At 45.7% G+C, this 18,517-nt stretch overlaps 1 protein-coding gene across 1 annotated transcript in view; it reads right to left on the reverse strand.

The window, feature by feature from the left end:
* The window catches only part of DGKZ (diacylglycerol kinase zeta), a 135,650-nt gene that overhangs the window by 27,221 nt on the left and 89,912 nt on the right, over positions 1-18,517 (reverse strand). Inside the window, exons 13-24 of the mRNA XM_015407559.1 lie at positions 17,073-17,186; positions 16,800-16,940; positions 15,287-15,365; positions 14,287-14,342; positions 11,285-11,347; positions 10,983-11,056; positions 10,717-10,828; positions 9,172-9,371; positions 7,825-7,925; positions 6,595-6,674; positions 4,037-4,081; positions 3,687-3,756 (exon numbers count right to left, since the gene is read on the reverse strand). Of these exons, the coding sequence (XP_015263045.1) occupies positions 3,687-3,756; positions 4,037-4,081; positions 6,595-6,674; positions 7,825-7,925; positions 9,172-9,371; positions 10,717-10,828; positions 10,983-11,056; positions 11,285-11,347; positions 14,287-14,342; positions 15,287-15,365; positions 16,800-16,940; positions 17,073-17,186 (1,135 nt within the window). The remainder of the gene's footprint in view (positions 1-3,686; positions 3,757-4,036; positions 4,082-6,594; positions 6,675-7,824; positions 7,926-9,171; positions 9,372-10,716; positions 10,829-10,982; positions 11,057-11,284; positions 11,348-14,286; positions 14,343-15,286; positions 15,366-16,799; positions 16,941-17,072; positions 17,187-18,517) is intronic.

The raw sequence follows: 18,517 nt of genomic DNA on the forward strand, positions 1-18,517 counted from the left end.
CAGTAAGCTCATATTATTCCTCGTGATCAGAGAGTATACACATCTGATGGGCGAGTTCTTTTTTGTGCAAGGCATGAGGAATGGATTGGAAGGAGAAGTAAAAGCTAACTATTTAGCAGCCAAAACTGATTAAAGGTCAGCTCCACTTCTCACACACACACACCCTTGCAATAAGGGCTGGGTGCCATAGAAAACAGAACAAGCCCCAGAAAATTGTGAACAGGAGATTACGAGAAACTAAATGAGATGGGAATAAAAATAGTGTGAAGGAAGGATGGAGACAATTCTTTAGTCAGCATGAAAGAGGCTTTGAATGAAATCTCTCCCAAACATCTCCAAATCTTGGTATGACTTATGCCCACCTACTTTCTGTTTCTTTCTGGATTCTCCCTGAGTTAGCATTAAATCCCATGGGAAGAGGCGCTCTCCCCACCTGTTAGGCTTCTCGGTCCTCCTTGCTGGTGCTTGCTATGACCTTGCTGGCTTTCAGGCTCACTGCAGCCCAATAGCCTCAGCTAGCTGCTCCCTGTGTGTTTGGGAACTCACTCCTCCACTGCTACAAGGGCACAAAAGGCTCCATTGTCTCTGTCTGTGGGAGAGCCCCCCCTGAGTCTTGTTCAAACCAAAAATGAAAAACAGCAAAAATGTGCTAGTAAAAGTGAACTGTGCAGTCCGCAGCACAGCATCAGCTCCTCAGCTAGGGTGGGGTGGGGGGGAGAGGGTCTGAGAAAGAAGTTGGAACAAAGCTGTGTTTGTAAATAAGTCTCTGCTGCCCCACCGAGCATGGGGGTGGGGTTAGGGGGATTCTTGCAAAAACACAGCCGGTTGGGTCACAGGCTCAGCAAGGGTGTGTGTGTGGAGAGCCCCAACCAGCCACACTTCCTTTTCTCATTATACTCCCACTGTAAAATCTATAATTGAATTTGATCTACAAAAGGTAACTATGAATACAACATATTCACTGGTCCTAGAGGCTTATGCTGGATCTGGCTGGGTAAGGCTAAAGCTGTCACATTTCCCTCACTCCTTTTCTTACATAGCCACCTGCTGGAGAAAAATAGGATTCATATTAGCTGAAAGACCGTTTAGTCTGATGTGAAGAAAGAGTAAGAGGCAACTTCATGGTACCAAAACTCTATACACACAGCAGTGTCTCCTGCTGGGAGAAGATGGAATGTGCTGTGTTTGGCCTGAATTCTACTCTACAGTGCTTGAAATTAACACCCTAATCTGGATAGCCCAGGCTAGCCCAATCTTGTCAGATCTCAGAAACTAAGTAGGGTTGGCTCTGGTTAGTATTTGGATGGAAGACCACCAAGGAATTCCAGGGTTGCAGCACAGAGGCAGGAAATGGCAAACCACCTCTGACCATGTCTTGCCTTGAAAACCCTATGGGGCAGAGGTCATTTCGGGGGGGAACGCGGGGGAACGCAGTTCCCCCGGGTGAGGTGCAGGGGGCGGGGCACATGACGAAGCCCCGCCACCTGCTTCCGGCCGCCCCGCTTCCAGCCCTCATTCAGCCAGGAGGAGGCAGGAGAAGAGGGAGGGTAAGTTGCTTCCTCCCCACCTCTCTCCACCCCTGCCTGCCTGGGGCCAAGGAGGGCCTTGGCGGGGCTTCCTCGCACTCACGCTGGCCTTGCAGGTCCACCGCCGGGCCCCTGATGTCAGGGGGTGTGGCATATGCTAATGAGTTATGCTAATGAGTTCCCCTAGCTCTTTTTCTACGAAATGACCTCTGCTATGGGGTCTCCATAAGTTGGCTACAGGTTGTCGGCATTTTCTATCACAACCATGCTTGAAATTGGAATAAAGAACTGTGCTATTTAGTGAATTCCTCACCACTACCACCATCCTAGGCCCTCTGTGGCCCTAAAATAATGAGTTCCAATTAACTTGCCAACTATTCTTATGACAGGAACTCTGCGTTATTTGATCCAGTAACAAATAACAAACCTTGGAGCTTCAAGTTTAGAGCTAGCCTACAGGCCTGTAAACATTTTGGGCAGTATGCCAATATTACAAATTTCTGTGATTTTGTGGATAATTAATACAGAAATCAGGAACTTCACTTTATTTTTTCAGGTCTAGGCATAATTTTGCACCCAGTTCCTTAGTGGCCCACATACACATTCCCTGGCCTAGAAGTACCCCTCACCTTATTAGTTGACTGTTAAAAATGCACAAAAGCTTAATAAGCCAACATACACTGCTGTACACTCTTTGACCAATGCATCTTGGGTGTGACTTGGATGCTTCCTTGTCTATGGAGGCACAGGTCACTAATACTGCCGGACTGGCATTTTACCACCTACATTAGGCATGGCTGCTGGCCCCTTTCCTGTCATCCCCTGACCTGGCCATGGTAATCCATGCAACGGTCACCTCCAGACTGGACTACTGTAACTCGCTCTATGCTGGCCTGCCCTTGAAACTGACCCAGAAGCTCTGCCTGGTCCAGAATGCAGCGGCACAAGACCTGGTGGGAACGCCATGGACAGTACATCTACAACCTGTGCTGTGCCAGGTACATTGGTTATCGGTGGAATACCGAGTCAGGTTCAAGGTATTAGTGTTGACTTTTAAGGCCTTGAGCGTTTAGGGACCCATGTACCTTCGAAACTGCCTCCTCCAATATGTCCCCAGAAGAATGCTGAGATCAGCAAATAACAACTTAGTGGTGACCCCTGGCCCTAAGGAGGTCCGGCCGTTCTCGACTAGGGCCAGGGCCTTTTTGGTCTTGGCCCCGACCTGGTGGAATTCTCTCCCAAACAACGTCAGGGCCCTGCAGGATGTTATGTAATTCTGCAGGGCCTGTAAGGCAGAGATGTTCTGCCAGGCTTTTAATTGAGGGCAGCAATGGTTAGGACTGGCACCCACCTTTTCTTCTATGGCCCCCATGCCCCCTTCCCTGCCCTGCTGCGCACAGGGCACTGCAGCAGGCAAAGGGAGTTGATCGCCATCTGATTTGGTTGTTTTATTAATGTACGATGATAATTTTATTAGGCCGATTGTATTTTAATTTGTTTTGGGGTTGTAAATCACCCAAAGCCCGTTCACGGAGTTGGCCGATTCATAAATTTAATAAATCATCATCATCTTCATCATCTTCATCATCATCATCATCACCCTTTTTGTGTATGAAAAAAGGAAAGACAGAGCAGCCAACGTACTTCAGTTAGACTCCAGCTGGGATGAATCTGCCTGCTAGCTACTGCATGTGGGCACAGATAATTCAGAAATATTTCACTTTAGCTGAATTTCTAGGCCAAGACGTCCCCATGCAGCAAGGTTCCTATTCATAAACCAAGTGAAATTCACAGCATCTGCAGTATCTAAGCACAGGAGCTACTTTAAGTGTGAAGCTGGGATAAGGTCTTTAAACTACCACCTCCCAGCTGTAAAATTCCACTGTAGCTAAAGAAATGAAGCAACAGGCAACAGAGAACAACTGACATTTCAGAAGGTGCCACCCAGTTTATATTTGGGTTCTACACAGAGGACAACAGTATGATTAAGGAATCATTTCCCATGACAGCGCCCACGTCACTAGCAACAAACTTCCCTAAGATGGTTAACGTTAGTCAACGGAAACTTTGATGCATCGGCTCCTACCTGTTGACTCCAGCACTAATCTCTAGATGCATATATCCAACTACATGCACGCAGACTTTTCTCTGTGTACTTACAGTCCAAGAAACACCACTTGGGGGACAGCTTCTGGCATGACAGTGTCTTTGGTTTGGCTCCATCCCCTTCCTGCATCAAAAGAAGCAAAAAGAATCAGACTTCTCAAGCCCTCTTCCACACATGCTCCTCTTCAGAAATCTCTTATGGCTTGATTCTACATTAGGAAACTCAGGCAGACCCACTGTAAATGTGTAGTGACAACAGGATAGAAACAGGGCAAGCAGAGAGCTACAGCACACAGAGTCGGCTCCAAAAAATAGGCACTGAACTTCACTGGACAGGTATCAATGGCAAGCACATCAAAGGGAAAAGGTGTTTCTGGCCAAGGTGAGAGACAGAAGATACACACCTGAAGGAACAGGCTCTGAACAGTGGAAGGGCATGAAGGGAAATCCTGTGGAAAGGGAAGGAGCTGGGTTACCACCACAGTTGATGTGCTTGCACTCTGCCTTGTGAGAGAATATGCAAGGTGCCCTCCCACTTTGAGCAGGCAGCCTCCTCCGCACCCAGGTTAGTTTATGCAATCCAAGAAATGAGTCTACAAACCCCTGCAGGCAAACGGGTCTCAAGCACGGTGAAAAGATTTGAAGGCGGGAGAAAGACAATGAAATCCTGTGCAACGATTCCATGAGCTACTCCAGCCCAATATTTCTAGTTTGACGATGTGCGTTAAGCTACACATCCCTTCCTGAACACAAATTCTTTATTCATAACTACTTCTTGTAATTTGCTTTACCACCAGAACCAAGCTTGAAGGACTCTGGGTTCTTCCACACTTAACATTATGCATATTCAGTGCTTCTTTACCTGGCTGACACCAAGTATTGAACGAAGAGTGAATCAGAAAGGCTGGGGGCCGGGGAGAGGTTGGCCTACGGACACACTGCCCACCCATTTAACTCCCTTGTTATCCAAGTACTATATAGTGTTATGCCAACTTCTCCAGGAAATTCCTGGAGACCCAATCCAAGTTATCTACCAAGGAAAATTGGGTGTTTGTGGCTGTGCGTAAGTTCTATACCAGTCTATACAGAGGTCGGATGGCGAATGAGACGCTCGGCTATATCCCAGGAAGTGAGACAACACGCTAGTCCTTAAATAAATGTTGTCTTTACTAAAGGTTTTTCATCAGGCATACAAAATCGGAATCATACAAATTCATACAAGCTCCTTAGTTACAATAGTACATCAGAACAATTACAGCATAGAAAATAACAAAGGCATCAAAATGGGGAAGACACAATGGGGCACGGCTATACTCATCTGAGGTCCAGCTGAGGAAGAACTCTCCTCCTTGGAACGCTGGGCAGCCGAAATGCAGCAGCTTGTGAACTCCAAGGCACACAGGTAGGACCAGCCAAACCACGTGTGAGCTCTCTGGGTCGCGACTCCGGAGAACTTAAGTAGTAGAGTCACTTGTAGCACCTTAGTGCACTGCTATGGGGAGGGTGGGTTAACCAGAGAGACAAAGGAGAGTTTCTCCTTAAATAAACTCTTTTTGGGGCATGTGCTATCCAGCCATAAACTATCAAACCCGTCCTCTAAACTATCACTACTGGATGAAGAGGGGGTGACGAGGGGATGACGAGGGGATGACGCTCTCCCTAAGGGGTGGTGGCAATATGCAGATCCTACTCCTACATCAAAGGTGCCTTTTGGCAAGGTGTGAATCTTCCGTTCCCATGGACACCCTCTTGATTTGCAGATCTGGTTCCTGCTCCAAAGCCATAAACGCTATTGTCTTTAGATCTCCAAACCAGATTAAGGGAGTAGGGTCACTTGCTCTTTCCATTCCAAGAATGCCGGGGTTCGCTGGGGATTTTCCATAGCTCTCCAAGTGGGTGCAATGGCGCGGTGTCTTCTCCATCCCAAAGAGTCATGGGATACATTCCAGGGACGCACATGGTCCGTATGTGCAACGGCAGGCCCAGGCCAGCCTATTTCTAGGCAAGCATGAGATGCAGAACAAAGCAACACACAACATACAGCAATCCCTGAATACATATTGCATAGGTATTCATGCTAGAGACACACATAAGCAGCATCACCACTATACAGAAATACAAACATAAGCTCATATCGTTACAGTAGTGGCCTTCTCTATGCATTCTTGCTCGAGCCAAAGCAGGAAACCAACAGAACCTTTCAGCTAAAAGTAACTGCATTTTCTATTTATACAAAGCTGGCAGGTAAGATGCAAGCTCTTCTCAGAACTAGAAGAAGCATAGCAGAGCCTTCGGAGGGGAGCAAGGCAGAAATCCATACGCATAAAATCCTAGGCAAAGTCCTCACTGATTTAGACTCGCTCTAAGTGTGGGGAATGAGCCAGTAAAACATTCATTACCAATGGAACTAAAATTTAACATCTGGAATGAACATCTCTGTGAGCATATAAAGGAAAAAGCACGTGCTGTCTCTGCCGCCCCCCCCTCCCCATTTCCTTCTTTTCATTACACCAGGATCAGCCACTGTTTCCTTTCTGCCCCTACTACAGCATGTACAGCATTCAGTTCTGTTAGTCCTGACTTTGTTCACAGGCTCCGCTTAAGAAAAAGGTAGCTTGGGCTGTCCTTCAGCCCATTGATTACATGCATGCGAAGGGAGGGAAAGCCTCACTTTGAACCCAATGAGAATTAACTAAACAACTTCCTGTTACTTTGTACACTGAAATGTGAGTTGGGAGCTGAGAGCAGGAATAGTCAGTACTGACTATTCCATCAATAGTTAAGATTCATGAGTAGGCATACAGAAATCCAGATACTACAATGGCACTGATAATCCCAGAGGCATCAATATCCCTTATAGTTGTGAAATTACAGCGCAGTTGCTGCTGCCCCCGCCCCCCAAAAGAATACCTTTACCAACGGGAGAACGCCTCTTCTTCTAAGAATTTTGCTAGCATCTCACCTCTTGCAGTCTCTGAATGTGAGTCCGGCACATCTCCAGATCACTATCTCCAGGCACAACGATAATTCCCATAGGCACAGCTGAAAAATGAAAACACATATTAGGAAACATCCTTCTGCCTGCTAACGGCATTTTTGACAACCTTGAGAGCCAAGTTTAATTCTAGAAGAGGATAGCAAGCAATCATGCCACCATGCAGGTGACAAGCAGTGTTTTTACAAAGCTGTATGACCTCACAATACACATGGGACTGTTCGCTTGAAAATGCCTTCTCAACCAAATCTGAGCATGCAGAACTTAACATGTCAGCATGTCGCAGTGATTAGAGCACTGGAGTTGGACTGGAGAGAGCAGATTCAAATCTCTGCTCAGCCATCAAATTCAGTGGGTGATCTTAGATCAGGAACTCTGCCTAACCATAAGGTTGAGAGGATAACCAATTACACCACTCCTAGGGAGAAGAGTGGAATGTGCAATAGGTAGAGTGCTAGACCAGAAGCCTTCTCATATGGAGGTGTTTGCTTCTGAGTGTGGAACAGGCTTCCTTGTGAGGTGGTGGGCTCTCTCCTTCTTTGGAGGTTTTCAAACAGAGGCTAGATGCCATCTGACAGCAATGCTGATTGTGTGAACTTAGACAGAACATAAGAGGGAGGGCAGGAAGGGTTGTATCAGTGCTTAGTTCTTGTGGCCCTTTCTTATATGCCCAGGGAAATGCCGACTGCCACTTTGGGGTCAGAACGCCATTTTTCTCCAGGCCAGTTTGGCTGGAGATCCTGAAGGTTTTTTGTCATCTTCTGGGCATGGAACAGCAGTCACTGGGGGTGTGGAGGGGGAGGTACTGTGAATTTCCTCCATTGTGCAGGGGGTTGGACTAGATGACCCTGGAGTTCCCTTCCAACTCTATGATTCTATGATTCTAAATGAGAGATCTTTAAAAAAACTGCTATGTGCATAATGAAATGATACAGAGTCCCATGAAAAGACTCTACTATGTCATTTTAAGCACATTTGAATACAAAGCAGATGCTTGCTCACAAATGCATATGCAAAAACAAGTGTGCTAGATTCTACGGTGCCACAAACCTCTCTATTGTTTTCACATGTCAGTAGACTCTTAAAGGCCGGCAGCTGGTTAAGAGAGGAGTGGTTTTAATATCTGCTCCTGGAGGCTACCTTATCCCCTTCTCCAAACAGGGCCGGCAAGCCAGATTAGGAAAGCCAACTACTCACAGGCCTCCTTGAGCTTCTCTTTGTCGTAGTGAAGTGTCTCATAGTCGTGCATGCCAATTCGGCTGACACGGATTCGTAGCCGCTCTGGGACTGGGTGCTGTCTGTATGCATAGCAGGAAGAACGAGAGACAGGATAATTAGGACTGGCCCACTAAAGAGAGCAAGATGATGTTATTTTGGGTAAGGAGGAAGAGAAGGTAGGGAAACTCTGGGCTGGCAAAATCTCAGAAGGCAACACGAAATGCTCCATAAAGACCTAACAGCCATGAGTTAATTCCTCAAAACCTTCATCTTGCCTTTCTTCTTTGGACAAGAACTAAAAAACAACAGTTGCATCTCCCAGCTGAGAACACTGTGCTACCGTTTCCTAAGGATGCGTCTGCAAAGACACTGGCATTAGGGCTTTACTGTTAAAGTGGACACACTGCAACAGAGCTTTGGGGGAAAAGAGACAAAACTGGCACAGGATATCCCCCATGTCCAAAGTGCATCTCTGGCTGGGCTCCCAATGCATTGCTCCACCCCCCCAATCCTTCAAATTAATAATGTGGACAGAAATCCGAGTAGGCTCAGCACTGGCACAGAAAGGAAGATGGGGAGAGCAACACCACTACATAAAATGCAAGGTGGGAGAATACTGATGTTCAGATCTGAGCAGGATTGGCTTGCTGAGATGAGCATGAGTGCCAGGGAAATACAAACTCCCTCCAAATATTATTTTTTTCCTATGCCAGACAGCATGCTACTAACCCATCTTCTTTATCCCACACGTGTACTCAAGATCTTGCACTGATTATCAATGTTTGGGAGTCTCTGGGGCAACCCTCTAATATTTCTTTTTGATTTTTTTAACAGAGGCCAACGGAGAAACTGCACTTCCTCTGTGAAAACACATGCGCCTGCTCCCTCCCTTCTTCATCCATCTGCTTACATCCAGACCTTGGAGAATACTGAGCACTTCCAGATAAAACAGTCTTAGAAAAGGTTGTGCTTGTATGTGCATAACAGAGAAAGGAAGAAACTGTTAGGTTAGTTGGTTGATATTCTAAATGTGTCACACTCCACAAGGTTTTATTTTCTGTTTTATACACTGTATAGCATTGGAGTTGGTTCTGGATGGTTTTAGGAACACTGTAAATTCAGCCTGAAGTTCTGTAAAAAGATACAAATCCAAGTAAGCTGAAACTTGAGAACTGAACGAACAGGTGGTCTCTCTCGTTAAAGGATCAGGAAGAGGCAAAGTCAGCAGAGCAGCAGCTCACCACCAAGCAAAGGTTTGCATTTTGAACTAGTGTTGCCAACTTGCCACAAAGCTTTGGGGAAGCCCTCACGTCAGACAGAACGTACTCATTAAGCGGGGGCATGGAGTTGCGCCTCTTAGTCTTCTGCACCATGTTGGCCTGGTTGCGCAGGGAAATGCGAATGCAGGAGGGCCCCAGCTTACAGGGCTCTCCATCCACTTGCATGGGGATTGCCTTGGATGTGGTGAGCACCACCTCTCGGCACTGGTGCAACCGCTCTCCATGGCCACCCACCTGCAATGCTGCCTGCAGAGAAAAGAACAAGAGTGTAAAAGGGAAAGACCACGACAGCCAACTCTGACAGGATTTCTCACATCTGAACTGCACTTGGGAACCAAACTCACCTGTTTGGTCAGCTGAGGAGAATGAACCAATGGGTACACAGGGCAGATGCACTTCTGGCCTCTGCATCAGTGAAACATAGGCCCATGCAGAGTGGCACAGATGAAGCCAGACCACAGTGCCTCCGACCATTAGTTACACATGAAGCTGATTCACAATGAGGGTCGAATCGGACAAGGCACTAGGGGAATCCATGACCAGATTCATTTTGATAAAATGAACAGAAGTCACATGAGCCCTGAACTGGAGCCATTAACGATCTTCTGTGAAGCACCAGACAAAATGGATCCCCCCCCATCCAAGCAGTATTCTTAAAGGGGGGGGGGGGAGCCAGGCTGCCTAACCTTTTCTTTGGATGCCTAATAACAGTGTTTGTGTGTGGGCGGGGGTTTCAATCAGCAAAACTGCAGGGTGACGAAGAGTTAAACTCCTCAGCTTTTCCTCTGCTCTCCCCATCAATCAAAAATTAGACTTGCGTACTCGATCCATAATGGATCTCCATGTGCCTCATCTACCCTGAACCAGAACCAATCTATCTAATTAGGTATAATCTCCTATGACAGGCTGTAATTCTCCCTGAACTCAAAAGGGGAGTCTCTCCCAGCCCTGATGACCAGGATCCTTTAACTGAAGGTGGTGGTGGTGGTGGGAAGGGCCGTCAAACCACAACCGACTTATGGTGACCCTGTAGGGGTTTCAAGGCAAGAGACATTCAGAGGTTGTTCGCCACTGCCTGCCTCTGCATAGCGGGCCTGGGAGGCCTTGGTGGCCTCCCATTCAAATAGCGGCCAAGGATGACCCCTGCTTAGCTTCTGAGATCTGATGAGACTGAGCTAGCCTGGGCCATCTAGTCCAGGGCAACTGAAGATGCCGGGGACTGAACCAGGGACCTTGTAATGCAAAACATGCTATTAGACCATTGACATATGTACAAGGAGCGCACTGGGGACTTGAACCAGCAGCTACCAAAGCGGAAGCAGTGCTTCTACCAGATGGAGGCTCCAGGCAAGCTGACAACTGCTGAGCAGGCTGTTTCATCGAGGTTACTAACAACTTCATTGTTAGACTTAGTCACTGTATAGTTAGGGTTGTTTTTATTTTGAGTATTGCGAAGTGTTGCGGAGGCAAAGATTTCCTGCCGCAGTCCCTCCCAGACAGTGCAGAGGGTGCTAAGAAACGAACCTTTATGAGGACGGAAGGCCATTGCTCACACTCTATTCGCAAGTCACTGGGGACAGCACCAACTTACCAGGGATGTCATGGTGAAGCCAATGACCTCAAGACAACCATCGTCATGGCGCTGTGGTTCAAAGTCATGGTGTTCCCCAGGGTTGCCCCAAGGCATAGTGCCTGCACAGTACCTTCACATAGACATGAGGAAAGAAAAGGGCTGTTGGAAATAAGATGGCAGTATTCCTCAAGTCATAGGCAAGCAAAAAAAAAAGGGGGGGGGGAGGTAAAGAAATACTGGCAGAGAATCACTGAGCTTTCTAGGTTTTAAGAGAGGCTACTCACCTTGGAATGTTCAGGAAGACTAAGCACTGGGGCTTCAGATCTTGGATCTTAGGGGTCAAGTCTGTCCCATCACACTAATTAAAAATAAATAAATGAACCAATCAAGTTCCAGGGCTGGCTGTAATGGGGATGAACCACAAAAACATCTCTGTGGAGAAACTCAGGGATAACTTCTTAATGCCTTCCATGTTAACATGTAAAGGATAGTTGCCAACACTGACCCCCCCCTCATCCCGGCCAGTATCTTCTCTTTGCCAACGCCCCCCCCCAAAAAAAAGTCATCAGCCCCAGTGTCCACTCACCACCACTTTGATGTGTTTTGCTAAGTCTTTGGAGCTCCCCGTGAGGAAGTCAGAGAAAGCTGTCTGCCAGCAGAAGAGAAACTTAGTTAGAGCACAGACATTGAATACATGAAGTGTAGAGTCAGCCCACTGATCTGCCAAGGTAAATACTGTCTACTCTGACAGCAGCTCTCCAAGGTTTCAGGTAGAGGACCATTCACTTCCCCTGCTCCCTAATACTTTTAACTGGAGATGCCAAGGATTGAACATGGGACCTTCCATGTGAAAAGGAGATGCTCTACCCCTGAGCCATGGTCCCTTCCCATAAAGTTAACCTGCACTAACTAAGCAGAAACCTAAAGGGAGGTTTGAGAAAAAGGAGATGCGTACTGGCCTTTTCTTAACCTAAGGGTGGATGCTAACATCTAACGTCCACTAGAAAAGGCCCCCTAAAATATTACAATATACATAACCATTTAAACCCGCCAAGCCAGTTTAAGTGGGAATGATATAGGCCGCCCCCCTCAAATTCCCCTTCTGACTGTTCTCTACTTGATTGACTCTATTTACAGCCCCTGTTACAGTTACGAATGAGTATCATTCTTGCAAATCTGATGCATGCATGACTTGCTAAACCTGATGTGCACTGGTGTCACAGCAAGAAACCTGAATGGAATCACCGCTTTACAACAATGCCTCTTGGCAATACTTTCTGCTCACAGGCTGCTGTGTCTGTATCTTCCCCCCATTTTGCTCCTCAAATTCTGCCCGTGCTTATCAATCGCTCTACTATTACAGCCTTGATTCCTGCAGATGTCAGTATGCCTTAGGAGCTCTCTTAGGAAAGATTTTCAAGGAGAAGATGATGGCCAACAGACTCTGCACTCCCACCTGGGCTGGTCCTCAGCCCCGACTGGCCCCCCTAGACCCATCTGCACTGCAAACTGCGCAAGAACAGTTAGACGGGATCTGACTGTGTGTTCACTACTAGAACAATGTCAGCAGAGGACTCTGCTGCCACTTCTATTTAATTATTATTGATTAAAATATTTATATCCCGCCTTTCCTCTTGGCTCAAGGTAGCTTACAAATGACACGGTACATGTGCCAATGCAAGACTAGTCCCCCCCCCTCCAGGTATGTCATAAAAAGAGGGGGCTGTCTCACATTTGCATACAAGTTACAGTTATATCCAGTAAAAATAATTTTTGGTGTATAACATATTTTAGGGGGGTTGTTTTATATTCAGGGTTGCCTTCCTTTTAAGTAAGGTAAAGGTAGAGGTAAAGGTTCCCTTGCTCGAAAGCCAGTCGAATCTGACTCTAGGGTTGCGGTGCTCATCTCCGTTTCAAAGCCGAAGAGCCAGCGCTGTCCAAAGATGATTCCGTGGTCATGTGGCCGGCATGACTAAACACCAAGGTGCACAGAACGCTGTTACCTTCCCACTGAAGTGGTACCTATTTATCTACTTGCAATTTCTTGCTTTCGAACTGTAGACATGGTAATTAAAACATTACAGATTAAAACCAAATAAAGACCTCCAAATACATCCCCTACCCCCTTGAAAGATGCCTGCCATTCATACCCCCCTCAAAAGCCCAAGCAAACAAGAAAGCCTTGCAATGCCTCGTAAGGATCACCAATGAGGGGGCTCCCCTCCCCTCTTCAGGGAGTCCATTCCACAGTGTGGGAGCCAGAGTGTAAAATGCCCAGACTGGCTGACACCAGGAAGGACACCCTGAGTGGGGGAACAACTACCGGCTGATAACCTGATGAACACAGTTGAACCAGGCTACCACATTTTGAATTAGCTGAAGTTTCCAGGTTGTCTTCAAGGGCAGCCTAACACAGACTGTGTTGTAGTAGTCCAACTGCAAAATTGCAAAAGCACAGATCAGCAGAGTCTAAGAAGGGTCAGAGTTGGCTAAGCAGATGCAGGTGATCAAAGGTGCTCTGGGCACTGTGCTCTACTACTTCTTACTGAACTGAAGCTGAAGCAGAAGGAGTTATAGATGCACGCTTAGGAAAGCAGTATTAGGGACAAGAAAATTAAGCCTGTTTGCTGCATGTAGGTTGTCTCCCAAGAGGATGCAAAATTGGAGCCAGGATAAGCTACATAAATTCAAGAAAATGCTAAACCTGGAAGGAAACTGGAATATATTGCTCTCTTTATGGAGAAAGCCAGCAAATACTGCAATTCTCATGAGAAGCTGAAACAATATGGGATAGGAAATGCTGGCTTAGTAAGGGTCCTTTGGACTTTTGAAAGGTACATTCGTCCACAATCCTACATATAAAGCTTTGAGGGAAAAAGGGGGGTTGGGTTCTCTCCCTCTCTGAATTGGATATGCTCAGTCTGGGTTGATGGGAGGGAGTGTGGCTCAGTGGTAGAGCAGTTGCTTGGCATGCAGGAGGTTCCAGGTTCAATCCCTGGCATCTCCAGTTAAGGAATCTGGCAGTAGGTTATATGAAAGACCTCTGCCTGATGGAGCAAGGATCTGATTCAAGTAAGACAGCTTCATGTGATATATTATGCTCTACATCTTTTACCAGTGATCAGGAAATAGCAATAATTATTAAAAGGGACAGAAATGTTATTATGATGGAATTGGAAAAAATCCGTGCAGATTCTCATTTCAAGCAGAACATTTTGCACTTGCCTTTTTCCATGTGAATCATTCCATCAACCTTACAAAGAAACTTGTGCAGGTACAGACTGATGCTGTATGCAAATTTGCTGCTCACCCTCTGCCTGTATGTATGGACTGGCAACTTCCATGTCACTGTATCTGAAGAAGTGTGCGTGCACACACAAGCTTATACCTTGACTAAAACTTTGTTGGTCTTAAAGGTGCCACTGGACTCAAACTTTATTCCAGAAATGTCTGTGATGAAAATGGCTACATAATGAAACCTGCACCTTAGATTGCTATGCGTGTTTTAATGATTGATTGTTTCACGAATAATGAGAAGAAAAGCAGTAATTCTCGACTGTTTGTGACAGAATTTCCTGGTGAACTCACCCCAGCATAGAACATTTTATTCCGAAATCGGCTATTAAATTTCTCTGGATTGGCCTCTGTAGAAAGAAGGTCACTGTCAGTTACTTGCTCTCAGAAAGGTACCCCCCCCCCCAAAGGCTACAGTTCTTTTCAGCAATGTCTTCTCTGTACAAACATCCCTCCTTAGAAAGGAAGGTGGAAGAACCACCTCCCATACCTCACACACACACACATTACAAGGCCAACTGTCTCCCCTGCATTGCCCTCGTGACACTATATTACACCATGTATTACAGTCGTATAGTGCAAAGAATAAAATGTGTCACTAATGGATTTTCTAGTCATTTCCCTCCAATTCCTTGTCACTGGCTCTCTCCTTCTGTACATATTAAACAAGTTTTCAATGTTCCCTCTAAGCTGTGGGGTCTTGTAAGCAAAAATTCTACTTTGTGAGCTACTGGCATTAAAGTTGTGAGTGAGCGATTTGGCTAATGCATAAATTAGTTTGCTCTGGAGCCATCCTTCCTGAGCTAAGACAAAAATGTGAGAGCCAGAGGCTAAAAAACTGTGAGCTAGCTCACACTAACTCAGCTTAGAGGGAACATTTATTGCAATTCCGCAGGGCCTGCAAGACGGAGCTCTTCCACCAGGCATTCGAATGAGAGCCACATATATCATCTTAACTTAAAACCAGAGCCTACCCTGGAATTTGTACCATCAGCTATTACCATTATTGACTGACACCTGTTATGGATAATACTTGGAAACTGTTGTTCGCTGTCTCACATGCAATATCTATGTATAGCAATTTAGAATCGTTGTTATGTTTTTATTCTGTCTTTTAAAAAGAATTATGTAAGCTGCCCTGAGCCTGCCTTGGTGGGGGCAGGATATAAATCCAACAAATAAATAAATAAACAAGCACTGGTCACAACTCATCACCTCCTTCCTGGAGGAGGCCATTCTTCCTTAAACGGAGCACAGAGTGCAGTGGCCTTACATTACTCTTATTGTCACTTACCTCGGGATTCATGGAATTCTAGTGTCACCCGAGCATCAAAGCCAAGGCTGAAGTAATTGTTGAAGACATCAAGGGGGAGCTGAAACAGACACACACAAAAGATGGTGAAGTCTGAAGGTGAGGTGACTTTTAAATGCATCTACAGATGCTTGTAACCCAACAAAGCAAAGCTCAATGAGCAGAATTTCCCTTCCTCAGGGGATGAAAGATGGAAGGAAATGAAAACCACATGAAGACAATTCTTGTAACCCAAGTGCCTTTAGCTTCATCATTTTAAAGGACTGGTGGATTAATGTGGCATACATCTTTATGGACTTTGATTCTTCTCTCAAAGAACATGATAGATAAATTGAGCAGTGTGCATAATTTTTTTTTGGGGGGGGGGTGTATGTTTTTTTTGTATTTTTCATATGTGCGCGTGTGTGTGTGTGAGTGCACCTGAACCGACTTTGGCTGGGAGGGCAGGGTACACATCTGATAAATAAATAAATAATAAGTCATGGAGACCTCTGGTGACTGATCCCTACTGGGGGCCTGGAGGATATTCAAAGAGGTGGCTAAATAAAGCCTGCCCCCACCTCCTGCCTCTGGTATTCCAAAGAGGTCTCCCATCCAAGTATTTTCCAGAGTCGACCCTGCTTAACTTCCGAGATCTGATGAGATCAGGCTTGCCTGGGCTATCCAGGTCAGGGTGAGAGGTGTGCATACTCTTGAGGAGCACTGCCACGAAGGCAACAGATTTCCACAGAAAACAACAAATTTAGGCTTATCTCTGTGCACTGCCATATTTCTCATATTCACAACTGAAAACAGGCCTTGGATGGTTTCATACAGGGATACTTTACTCACAGGCACACTGCATCATGGGATGTGTAATCTGTAGTTGATGCACATATGCAGCCATAACACTACTTATGCAGTGCAACTCAGAGCAAATGACATGTGCAGGGAAACAATACAAATCTTTTACACAGTTCACCAATTACTGCCAACCCGGTAGAAACAGAATGGACAATAAGTTAGCTTGTCTGCAGTTTAATACAGAGCTGCACATTTTGACTGTTATCAAGTTTTTTGTTGGCATTCATGGCAACCCTAATTATTTGAGCATTACTTAAATGCATGTTTTAAAATTTAAAGCATAGGCCCCAGACTCTTGGCGATCCACTGACATTCAGCTCTCTCCACAGTGAAAATCATTATTTATCTCACCTTCTATGTCCCATCTTTGCTTCAAGGGTTTATTCTGTGCAATTATTCTGTAATGATTTCCATTGCACTTGCTTTCTGATGCACATGGGAATTTCCACTAAGGTTAACAAGGGAATTCAGAAACTGGTATTTTTTCCCTGCTGTAACATTTATCCCTATGTTTAACTAATTTGTTCTTACAATTCAGCAACCAAAAGCCACAGAAATGGGGAGTGAGCATACTGTGTTCCCAGAAGGTGGCTGAAGAACAAGGACAGGGTTTTGATACTGTGTTTAGTGATGATGGCATCGTGGAACTCACTTTATCTGTAGCTGTCTCATCCTTCTCTTCAGGGTATGCGTCAAGGTTTGCCTCCACCTGTAGATTCCAGCGGTCAAGCTGCACAATTTCCCCCTCCTCCACATGTGATAGGATCTTTGAAAGAGGTTCATCTGTATAACCCTGTGGGTTGAGATATGCCCTGTGAGGGACTGATACTCAAAATCTATTGCCTCAATTTAATCTCAGATTCGATGCACAATGCTGACATGGAACAAAGACAGGCACTGAACTGATAATCATCAAATCTCTTACCCCGCCCCAGTTCAGTGTTCTTGCCAGGTCATTCCCGGTCCCCAGGGGAAGGATGGCCACAGGTGGTGGAGGATTCAGGCGTAACTGGTCCAGGATGGAGAGAATCCATCCCACCTATTCAGCCAGGAAAGAAAGCATATATTGTCAGAAATTGATACACGTTCTGCGAGTTTTTGTTTCTACCCTTTACTACTAAACAAGGGGAGTGTTATCTTTATAGTATAGTAGCAAGAATGATACACTGTGGAAGAACACAGTGTTAATAGCCCTTCTGTCCTTTCTGTAGCGTGCATCTACTGTGTTAGTCTTCCCATCTGGAACAAAGCCATGTGCAAGGAACGGTTTCTGGAGAGGGGCTGTGGCTCAGTAGTAGCATATTTCCTCTGGAGGCAGAAGGTCCCAGGTTCAGTCCCCAGCATCTCCATTTAAAATGAGTATGTAGGCCTTCACTTTAGACCCTCGAGTAGACAATAGTGATCTTGATAGACACATACTCTGTTTGATTAGATATATGGCAGTTTTATGTGTGAGTTCACAAGTTATACATGAGAACATGTGGGCACTCAATGAAATTACTGAGCAGTTGGGTTAGAATGGATAGAAGGAAGTACGTCTTTACCCAAAGAGTGATTAACACATGGAATTCACTGCCAGAGGAGTTGGTGGTGGCTACAAGCATGGATGGCTTCAAGAAGGTATTGGATAAACCTATGGAGCAGAGGTCCATCAGTGGCTATTACCCACAAGGTATAGATAGGAACTCTCAGTCTGGGGCAAGTGATGCTCTGTATTCTTGGTGCTTGAGGGGGGGCAACAGTGGGAGGGCTTCTAGTGTCCTGGCCCTCCTGATGGCACCTGGTATTTTTGGCCACTGTGTGACAGAGTGTTGGACTGGATGGGCCATTGGCCTGATCCAACATTGGCTTCTCTTATGTTCTTATGTAGATATGCTTCGCCATGTTTTCCCATCACTATGCAATACTGTTTACTAGCACTTTATGAATGGTTTATAAATGTTCTGTTTTGTGTGTTTAGAATTTTTACGTAAGCTGCCCTGAGCCTGCTTCGGCGGAGAGGGCGGGGTATAAATGGAATAAATAAATAAACAAATGCGACTCTATGCTCAAAGGATGGGACAAATCTCAGAAATCAGCATGTATCTTTTCCATTCCACTAGCAGAGATTTATGTAATTCAATCAGATCCTCTTAAAGTTTCTGACAAGCCCAGAGGCTAAATGCTCATCTGAGCCTCCCTCCTCCTTCCCTCTCACAGCACTCTGTTTCAATATGATTTTTTATTTCAGTTGGAAAAAATAGATGCCTGCTATCTTTCAAAAACCATCTATATGATATCAGAATGCAATACAGCAATATGTTATGATGCCATGTCTCAAGATGTCTAGTAGCCAAGCTTCTCTGCATGCTGACGGAACACGTGAGAAGC

The sequence above is a fragment of the Gekko japonicus genome, unplaced genomic scaffold (assembly GCF_001447785.1).
Source record: "Gekko japonicus isolate JY-2015 unplaced genomic scaffold, Gekko_japonicus_V1.1 scaffold84, whole genome shotgun sequence".
Lineage (NCBI taxonomy): Eukaryota > Metazoa > Chordata > Lepidosauria > Squamata > Gekkonidae > Gekko > Gekko japonicus.